At 46.5% G+C, this 11,082-nt stretch overlaps 1 protein-coding gene across 1 annotated transcript in view; it reads left to right on the top strand.

The window, feature by feature from the left end:
• Positions 1-11,082, top strand: part of STYK1 (serine/threonine/tyrosine kinase 1) — a 31,937-nt gene that overhangs the window by 12,181 nt on the left and 8,674 nt on the right. The window contains exon 5 of the mRNA XM_019548571.1: positions 10,676-10,759. Within this exon, the coding sequence (XP_019404116.1) occupies positions 10,676-10,759 (84 nt within the window). The remainder of the gene's footprint in view (positions 1-10,675; positions 10,760-11,082) is intronic.

An 11,082-nucleotide genomic window follows, 5' to 3' on the forward strand; every position in this document is an offset into this window, starting at 1 on the left:
TTCAGGGGGCACATGCTGGAGGCCTGTCTGTGCTTGACAGTTTCAACTCCCTGTAATGGCAGCACCAGCTTTAAGATATTTCCCTGACATGCCCCCTTGCTGTCAATACAGGAGTTGAAACACAGACCTCAGCAATCGTCCTCTACTTCATCTGTGTTGATGAAGTTTTCATAGGTGGGTACGGTAGAATATACATAGACTGACAAATTTGACACTTTTCGTGTTATCACCTTGAATACACAGCTTACTAGGAAAACAATTAACAAGAGCACTAGCAAAAACGATAACAGGGGTGTTAAGAGGTTTGCCAACCAGGGTGATACGTTCCAGCCCAACATCTTGAATACTTGGGATAGCCAACCTTGTCCTATGCCAGAAATAGCATTCACATCCTTGGCTATTTTTCGGATTTTTACGACCTGAGTTTGCAATGGAATCGAAACGTTTGTTATTGCAATGCAATACATGTCTCTAGACAGATTCAAGAATTGGCACAAACCTCCTTGTTTTATCAATAAGGCGTCAAGTGCCAATCGGTTCTGGATGGTCATTTGGGAGGTGGCCTGGAGTTGCTCGTCAATCAACTCAAATCCGAGGGCAATATGATTTGCTAACAATTCCACTTGTTCAGCCAGTTGGGCTAGAGCTATTCTGGCTTTTGCTATAGCCAGTCCCAGAGAAATAGTCCCTCAAAAGCCCAGCTGAGGCCTTGGGCTATTTTCTCCCCATGGGTCAATGAGCTCCACACTGGGGTGGAGGATCTAGTTTGTTGGTGTGCCATAATGGGGCTTGGTGGATGAGCCATAGAGGCTTTCAAAGCTGGGCAGAATAAAATTGAGCTTAGAAAACACTGAACATTGGTTAACGTGGCTGGTAGAGTTGTATAGAGCCGGCCATCCGAACACGCCCAGGCCAACCCAAGAGGTGCCGGTGTCGTCAGTTCATCGCATTGGCTTGGGGGAAAGTTGGTATGTATAGATCGTCCTTGGGTTTTGTGTTGTCCGGGGGAAATTTTTGTGCTATTGCACACTGTATTTTCCCACACCACCCGTAAAGTGGAGAAGTGGAAAGTTAACCATGGATTGTTTTTCAGACTCGGGTAAGTAAAATCGTCCAATTGGGAGCATATATTTGGGTAAGGAAATGCATGCTTTGCTCTTTCAGGTGGTCCCTTTTGCGTCACTGGAAGTTCAATACTGTGGCATGCGGTATTTAATAATATCGCCCGGAGAACGGGGTAGTAAAACCCGTACCACGAATTACTCCCATACGGTCCAGAATTAGTCAAATTGATAACTAATTCTTCATCCCATTAAGCCAACGGTGTGGCTTCAGTGAGAGACGATAAAACAACTATAGGGGTGACCTTTTTCCCCCGGGAACTTAAATTAATATGCCAGGGCGGATTGATGGACTGGGGGTCCCACTGCAATGATGCATCAGGTCGGGACCATTCGCCGCCCTGGGGGCTTACTCCCAACAGAAAAGCAGAACATGACAATGGAGTTTTTCTCCTAAAACACTTTTTTGCTGTGTCGGAAAGGTCTTTTAAGGTGAAGTTCCTAGGCCAGGAATATTCTGTGATAGTGTAACCCCCGTCCTTTGAAGGTACGGAGATGTTAATAGATGTTTTTTCATTTGCCAAGACCTCTTAAGAACCATTTGGTCACATTGAAGGGTACCAAGAATGGGGTGAGGACCGGGTCGTCAACCGATATGGGGATCTTCAGGCAAGTGGTTAACCCCTGGCCTGGTTTGTCCTCCCCAGTGGCGTTAGCCCACAGGGATAATAATTGGAGCACTGTATTGGATGAATGCCTGAGTTCCGTGGTTGGATCGGGCAATGGATTTGCAACATATTTACAAAATATACACAAAACAAGGCTCAATGTAATGTCTCTGAGTCTCGTTGCCATGTTGTCCAGGCTCATCCGGCTTCGGAACCACTCTGAATCGATAATGGTGTGACATCCCTCAATGTCTCGAACCAGGCCGTAATCGGGTCAATGAGTCTGGAATAAAACAAAACAGGACAGAACTGGTCTCGGGGTAAAACTATTTACATGTTATTTTCTTTTATGTATCTTTCCTCTGTGTTCTTCAGCATGTAATGAAGAGAGTAAAGAATGACATTATGCCCCCTTGCTGGAAACACAGAGGACCTTGGAGCCATTTAGAGTTCACTCTCATCCTCAAATTTAACATGAAGATGAGGGGGTAATTTTACGTAGACGAATGTAGATAGCACTTTCAGTCATCGCGATAAGGATTTATAGGCAAAAAACAAGCAGATTATGCTGATGGAAAAATAAAATTAGCATCAGTCCAAATAGTATGGCTTGGGTCCGTTGCTCAGCCTTTATCAGTTGCTTCAACTCTTGAGTGTTTTCTCTTTTAGCTTGCAGAAGTTCAGGTTTCTTGCTTTTTGGTTTAGATGATGACGTTACATCTGTCTCTTGTAGGTCAGAGTTAGTGGTATCTTGGGCACTTTCATTATGATCGTTTTTGAGGGAACGGGTGGCGACAGGAGGTGGAAAAGGTAGTTCTGTTCCAGTGACCGTGGAATCATTAAATGGGGTTTTCGTTGTTGAAAACAGAACACAGTTATCGTACTCCAGTATTTTTGAAAACATCTTAAAGGTCTCAATCATGTTGTTGAGTTGGTTGAATTCCTCAGGACTGAATTCACTTTCTTCATAGGAGTGGTCACTTTCTTTTTTTAAAGTTCTTATGTTCGTCCGACGTGAGGCATTCCAGAAGATCGTTAATCATTCGTGTGAGACTGTTGAGGATTGAGTGGTTGTTTGACGCGCCAGATGTTCGTGGAAATTTGTGGAGCAAGTTGTTCAGGCTCTTTGCAAATTCAGGTACCATCAAATGCAACCAACAATGATTGTGGATATATCCCATCTCATTGACATATTTGAAAGTTATTCTATAATTGTTTGGAACATTTTTAATCAATTCTGGGATGTTATCTACGTCATCTGTCAGTGGATTGTTGCACGGTCTATAAGCAGCGGTAAGTAGATCAAGCACGAAGAGAGTGATAATCCAAATCAAATTCTTGGTCGACGTCATGTTGGTCCGTAGTCTTCCTCTACTTGAAGGTCTCAAGGTTGTACAGCGTCCTGGGTCGCAGGAGTCTGAAATAGAAATGAAGAAATCTAATCATCTTTCGACAGTATCAAGTCTGTGATGGCCCGTCTCGCTAACCAATTATGATGCACTAAAATAGTCCTCGTGCTGTCTTCCAGCTGAGCGAGATAGGTGTTTGGGTACTTTTCGGCCGAACGCATTACACCCTTTAACACCCTTGGATGGCGACTCTTAGGGTCAGGTAGGGAGACCCACACAAGTTCCTGTGTTTGAAATTTCGGCTTCCATGGGTTCACCGGTTTGTCGTCGCTCTCTGCCCAGAGTCGTTTTCCTGAGTTTAAATTTATCAGGACCTCGTGGTTTAATTTGGTCCAATTCTTGTACGAGCCCTGTCCTTTCAGGCGCAGAGCCTCCTTATATAGCCCTACGGCACATTCTACCACCCCGTTAGACTGGGGGTGGTAGGGCAGGTGGTGATGCCAATTTATATTATGGAGGTGAGCAAACTTGTCGGCAGCAGCTGATGTAAAAGGTGATCCCCCGTCTGATTGTATTACTTGGGGGACTTGCCATACGGCAAAAACGCTGGTGAGGGCAGAAATCACGGCAGTTGCGTGAGTCTTCTGAAGGGGTATGACAGTAACCTGACGTGTCCCTAAGTCTATCGCTATTAGTCCTTTGTTGGGGACCGCAGCCCCGGTAAAGGACCTGTCAAGTCCACTTGCCATGAACTCCTGGGTGAGAAGGTTTTTGGGTCTAATGCGCCTTTGAGATTGCTTGTTGGATGTGCTTTTTCTGTGGTGCAGACCTCACAGGCCTTGGTAACTCTTCTCAAATCCTGGTGCAATCCATAGTTAGATCTCTCTTGTGACGTGTTGCACCATTTTGTGTAACAGACCTTCGGACCCGGATGACCCCAGTGTTCATGAAGCCAGCTAAGATATGGGTCTGCACATACGGTCTTATCAGTGATTTGGGTGGCAAATACATTGGCTTCGGTGGGATGTTCGAGGAGTTCATCAATCTTCCGGTGCATAGGATCGGTGTTGACCCGGTGGGATCTCGTGTGCTTGATTAATGGCAGCACTGAAAATTCAGACAATAATGTGTATATTTCATCCCATAGAGGGAGATGCTCTGTGGGCGATGCCATCCCTGTGACTATCTTGTATATGTACTGGGAATCGATGGCGATTATCGGCACTGGACGAGTTCCGTTATGATGTTTCAAACAGTGATATATAACGTCCCGGAACTCTAAAAGTTCGTTCTTCTGAGCTGATTCGCAGCCAGGGTGGATTTGATGTTCTGAGCATGGATGGCAGTAAAAGCCATATTTCCCGTTTTCATGGGTGGAACCATCCGATGCCATCCATGCTGGCTGGGTAGTGCCATATAATACAATGTTTTGGGCCTCAGCTATAGTTTGTGGCAGTGATAAGTCTTCGTGCTTCCAAGTGTGCCATTGGTATAAATGATTGAGTACCAGGGCACTCCATGTGGACAACTCGCCTTGGAAACAAGGGTCTGGTCAATCATAGGCAAGTCGGGGCAGCAACGTTGCTCCAGTAGCTCTCAATTTTCTTCTTTCGATGGCTAACGATTCCGCCAATTGAGCAGAAAGAAGAGTTTTCCCGATCACTCCGTACCTGTGCTGTGTCGTCTGGAGAGTTCTATGAGCAATGTAAACAAGGTTTCCCTCGGGATTTATCACAGTCACAAAAAGGTGTTCTGTAGTGAACCCAATGGTAATCATCAAGGGTATCTTGAAGTTAATGGCGTGTAGTGTGGTGTTCTGAACTGAAATTATTAGTTCATCTAGGGCTTTGGCATCCTTGTGAGACCAAGGTGTCTTTTGTCTAGTCTTTTCTTGAAGTTGTCTCTGTATGCAGGCTAGTACCGGTAAATGTTGCGGAGTAGTGTAATGTCGGTACCAGTTTAGTTTGCCCAGTATCGACTGAAAATCAGCCTTTTTTGTTGGGTATTTTCCTGGTAGATCGATGTTGATGGCTTCATGACTCACCCCGTATTGTCTGGGTCCGGTGAAAGTGGTTCCCAGAAAATTAATTTGGTTAGTTGGGGTCAATTGAGACTTGCCCTCGTTGACGGTCCACCCATCACTCTTCAGGTGGTGTACCAGTTTAGTTGTGATGTTCCGAACTAATTCTTCCGTTCCCCCCATGATTGCTAGGTCGTCAATATAACTCCAGAGTTGGACTTGACGGGCTTCACGGTGTCTCTGGTAAAAGCAGTCAGGGCTCTCGTTCAATGCACTGGTTGCTAGTGCAGGGGCATTGCAATACCCTTGCAGGCAGACATTCCACCGGAACGTTTTCTCTCTTACACACATATTCAGGATACCTTCTTCGTCATCAATTGGGATGGAAAAGAACATGTTTTTCAAATCTAAGGTTGTTCCAACCCAGTCCTCTGACTGGTATATTGCCGTCTCATTGAGACTCTGGACCAAGGTGTAAGGTGCCGGTTGGGTCAGGATAGTACATCTCTTGTTGACCTTGTGATAGTCCATGACGAGACAGACCTCATTCGGCTTCCCCGGCTTGGATATCCCCCATCCGGGCGACATTCGAGTGCTAGCATGTACTGGTGTGATGGACCCATCTTGTTGCAGATTCTTGAGTAATGCATCTAGTTGATCATGGAACTGTTGTTTGGGGGGTATCGGAGGATACCTCCAAACTGTGGTTACCCGGAGGGATGGTCAGTGCCACTCACGCTGAGGCAAGATGTTAATTGGTAGGGCCTCGAGTACTTGATCCTTTAGGTGTAACGTTTGAATACCTGGTATCCCCAAGATGTTTACATGTCCTAATACCGCTTCGAGTGGTTTCTTGTGATCTTTCACGAAGATCTTTACTCGTGATGTCGCCGAGGCTGAGTTCAGCCCTTGCACCATCATGATTTTACTCGTTCGCTTATGCGGGATGGATGGTTTAATTACGTTAACTTGGGCTCCCGTGTCAAGTAGGAACCTTGCGATAGTTTCGTCCAGGGGGTCATCTGGGTTCTGGATACTAATTGTGACATAGGGTCGTTGATCGTCATCCAGCAGTTTCGTAAAGCTCGTTGTTATTACCGCTCCATTTTTTCTGTGAATCGTTTTATCAACTGCATCTTTTTCTCGTACCGTTTCACTGATCGTATCTTTCTCTTGTACCGTATCCGAAAATCTGACCACCTTCCGCTTTCCGTCGCCCTTGGTAACCGTTTTAATTGTATTCACGTAGAACCACGTGAATGGTATCGTTTTTCTCCTCCAACCGTCTCCTGCTCTCCATCAATCGTAGAAGTTACCGTTTTCTGCTTTAATTTGGGGTCCGTATTTCATTCATCGTTCCGTTTTTCAGGATCTTCGTAGCCACTGGTCTCCGGATTCACGCTGATGGCTTTTACTCGTTTTTTGGTTTGGGACTATATCTCTGGAAGCCTAGAGTCTCTGCTAAGGCTCGCTGACCATCATCCCCTAGTAGTCTTAGTTTCTCGTTTGTTAGTCCTGATTTGTTAACTAGGAAACTGAATAAGGCTCTCTCCATTGGTGTTCTTTGTGGAGGTGAATACTTTGATGTCGATGTCCGATTAGATCTTGCAGGGTCACGCTTGAACGACTTCTCTGGTAGTTTTGTAAAAGGTTTTTGCGATCGGTTTTCTACTGGATACGCTCTAACTGTTTCATGCTCATCGCCAGAAGCGAGGTTCACTCTTGTTTTCTTCATCGCACCTTGGAGTTGGTCCAATCGGCCCAAGGTGTGAATGACAGGACCGTTAATGGATGCATTTAACAACAGTTTGGCAGTGATTCCTTGATTTCCCACCATAGATCTCGGTGGCAGCGTCAATGGCTTCAGCCAGACAATGTACGTCCCCGGGGGTGGTGGCCACACAGGTATGCTATGCTCCCTGTACCTGGGCTGGTGTCAGGTTCAGCGGTTGATAAGCAGGATTCCAATGAGCATAAGATGCTCCGATTATGGCATACGCTAACGAGGCCACATTGGCACGGTCTGCTGAACCCTCGTGGCAAGTGTGAACCTTGCACTGCAAGGCCTCTACTGCTAAAGCAGGTATTGGTATCGGCCAGTATTGGTTGGCCAAAACTGGAACGGGGTCAACCACCTTTGCTCTACTCCATCCGGAGTTTCTCACAAGCTGCAACACTTCCTCTTGCTTGACAGTTTCGCTGCCAGCTTCCGCTAATAGACGTCCTAACCATGTGATAGGCATTTTGTCACTGCGGATCTGGGTATATTTCCTAAGTTCACTCATTTCTAATCGGTTTCTGGATCTCGTAGTTATCATTGTTTGCATCTGTCCTTGTGGTCCAGTCACGAATGTTTGTACTGCAATTGGGTATGCAGTTACATACTCCAATTTGTTGCTTGTTTGATTGATTATAATCGCATTGCTCGAGCTTGTGGTTTCATTCATAGCTTCCTTGTTTCTGATATCTGCATTGGCCTCAATAGTGTCCCTGCTTCAGCTTATGGCTGCAGTCTCATTATCGTTGGTCCTGCTTGTGCCAGTTGCATTCTCGTTGCTGTTACTCGTCTGTCTTGATGCTTCCAGTCTCACACTTCTTGTTACATTGTTGCTCGTGGGTTGGTAGCTCTCATGGTTACAGTTCTCTTGTACATCCCCTGGTTGGCGCTGGTCGACGTATGGGGGCGGTGATACTGGCTTGGAAGGGGGTGCTGTTGCGGGAGGTCGATTGCGCTGTGGAGGGGGTTCAGGGGCGGTGACAAATAGTGGGTCCCAGGTGGATGGGACAGCAGGTGACGTGGTGGCAAGAGGAGGGATCTTGACAGGTGGGGTGGGTAGTGACATCAGCGTGGGGTTTGGCGCGCCTTCAGAGCGGCTGGCACTATCTTGTAACGGCCTTTCAGTAGCAGTCTCAAGCTTTACCCCCAGCTCCATGAATTCCCTCAATAAAATGACATAATGTTGAAAAAACATGTTTATTATCCTGCCCTTTTTCCATCGGATGCCGGTCCACTTGGCCTTCTTCCCGTCTCTCTCCAAGCCCTCATGGAGCTGCGTCAGGAGCTCATGGCCCCTCGATCCGGCAGTGAGGCTGGGACACTGGAATCGGTTGGAAGGAGTTTCCTCTCCCCCCTCTTTCATATATTTAATACACTGGGCAAATTCCCGCTCCAGGCTGAGGCTTGCCACGGCCGGAGACTTTGTCCGGGTGGTTCCGCTTTCCTCCCTTGGGCGATTAACCAGCCCGGGAGTCCCATAATATACAACCCAGAGCCTCCGGGCTGAGCCGGATGGGTTTCTCCTTGCCGCTTGCCCCCCGGAGGGACAGGTACCCGCTTATCCATTCCCCAGCCGGCTTTGTGGCCTGATGGAACATGACATGGTCCCACAGATCGTCTGGATCATCGATCGACTGGACTCCACTGCGCCATGGGCAGCTCTCGATCAGCTTTGACTCACACACGCCTCCCTTGGATCCTGATCGTGACGCCATGTCAAAGTACCGGAGCTGGCGAGCCACGGTCACGGTATTGGTCACGGTGGTGCGGCTGGGTGGTGGCAATTGGAACGAACAGGCGGGACTAGTGGCGGTGGAGTTTGAGCTGCACGGGACACACGTAAAAGTTGAAACAAGGATGATTTATTTACTCACACTTGACAGCGGAGGCCCAGATGATTTCTTCAGTTACAGTATGTTACAGAACCAATAAACAGACAAACAACAAAAGGGGGTCTGTTGGCCCACGAGGTTCACCAGCGAGCCCTTGCTATCTATCCGCTAGGGATAGGGGCGGCTGCCCACTGGTTAGTCCCAGGGCTGGTGAACAGCTCATTAAACGGGGCTACAAACAAACAAAACTGTAACGCGAGGAATGATGAACTGAGGATCGAAGCCGGGAATGTGATGCTAGTCCAAAGGGCAGTCCATAATCAAGAAGAACGAAGAAGAAGAAGCCGAAGTCAGAGATGGGAGCCGAGGTCAGGAGTCAAACAGGTAAGCACAAAATTGTTGCCGAGGTAACGAGGACGATCCAAACTCGAAGTCAAAATCCAGGCCAAAACAATCCAGTAACCGAAGATATCAATATGAAGAAGATCGAGACCGAAAAGACAAGTCGCACTCTCACACCAACAACACCCCACACCTGTCCGCGCTTTCTCCCCGGCCTTGAGTAAGGGTCCAGGACCCTTTATTGTTCCCCTTAGCCAATCAGGGAACTGCTTAGGAGGAAGGTTCCAGACTCATTACCTCACTGAAACTCTGACTGAGCCTGCGCGAGAGTGAGAGCTGTGAGGCCACTGAGCTTGCGCAGGACAAAAAGTAGGTCACTTGTGATTGACAGCTAGCAGGTCGTTCAGGGGGCACATGCTGGAGGCCTGTCTGTGCTTGACAGTTTCAACTCCCTGTAATGGCAGCACCAGCTTTAAGATATTTCCCTGACACTAGTATATTATGTAAAAGATGGGTCATTCTATCATTATCACTTCTTAACAAGAATGAGGCCTGCTCAGTGGGGCACCTGTCTTCAGAAGAAGACTGAATCCCAGCTGGTTAGGAGTGACTAATGTTTAGGCCTCAGCCAAAAGACTAAACTCCAAGGAGGTGTGGAGCTTTGGAAATACTGTCCTTTGAAAATTGTTCCAAATCTCCCTGTTGTTTAAGTTTTCCCACTAGCCAACTCTAGGCTGCTCCCACGTAACAGGTGGGGCTTTTTGTGTATGATCCCCTGGAGGCACCTGACTCTCCTCATTGAGTGTACGAGGAGCCCAGGCACCTAACTCCATTTCCTCCCATCACTGGGGCCAGGCAGCTGATTTTTAGGTCTTGTAATGGTCAATCTGGAGGAACCTGAAGATGTCTTTCAGGACCTGATCCTGCCCCTATAAGAGCTAAGCTTCCCAGGCACAGTCTTGGTGGGGGCCTGAGGAGCATTTGTTGCTGTGCAGGGCCAGTAGAAAACAGACGCAGAATAAAGAAGAACACTTGCATGTGTTTAAGCACCAAATGTTCACTGAACACTGTTATATGTCAGGTCAGCTTGTTAAGTATCCATGTCTTGTCTGGCTCTTTTCACCTATCCAACTATCCATATCTATAAATATGTTTCTCTACTCATCTTTCATTTGTGGTTTATTTGACTATGTATATTTCCATCTCCTTTTCCAGTTCTCTCCACTCTTGTCACACATGATATCCATTCATCTTTCCTCCATCCTTGCAACTCCATAATCTGTCATCCTTGCTATACACTCCGATCCTTAACTCCCACTATCCACCCAAGTCAACAAAACCTTCTATCCGTCACCTTTGCTTTTTAATCACCTATTCACCCTGACACTACTTCTGTTTGGGTGCTTGTTCCAATTCCCAGGCATTATCAATAGATGATAATCTAACTGTCTATAAACATCTGCTCTTTCAAGGTGAGCTAATAATGCTAATGGACTATGGGGCATAAAGTAAGAGCGGTGTTAGAAGGTATGGTTCCATTTCATTAGAAAGAAGCTGGGGTTCATCCACACCTTTCCTCCTTGCTAGGATGATTGTCTGATGTATTGCTCAATCCTTTGTCTCTAGGATGTAATGACAATGGATGGTATCCCATATGACCTCACTGAGAAACAGGTCTATAAGGTTGGGCAGCAAGTTGCAGCAGCTTTGGTAAGTCTGAGCAGATGTGGTGCATTTATCTTTCTTTTTGGCTTCAATTCTGAGGTCACAGGGAGCCAAAGGAGGAGAAATCCAGAGTTACATCCTCTAACATTAAGTGATTGCACAGGCAAACTTTTTCTGCCAAAAATAATGCATGCTATTTTTACAGAAGAAGCAAAACTCCAAAGGAGTATGTTCCCTCTGGCTCCAGTAAGAAAAGATCCAGGGTCATCTTATTTTTATTTAAATGTGGTGCTATTAACACTTGAAAGAGCAAGAGTTATTCTCATTCTATATCATAACAATCTATATGTTTACTTGCTGTAATCTTA

This window comes from Crocodylus porosus, unplaced genomic scaffold (assembly GCF_001723895.1).
Source record: "Crocodylus porosus isolate Cpor-Errol unplaced genomic scaffold, CroPor_comp1, whole genome shotgun sequence".
NCBI classification, from domain to species: domain Eukaryota; kingdom Metazoa; phylum Chordata; order Crocodylia; family Crocodylidae; genus Crocodylus; species Crocodylus porosus.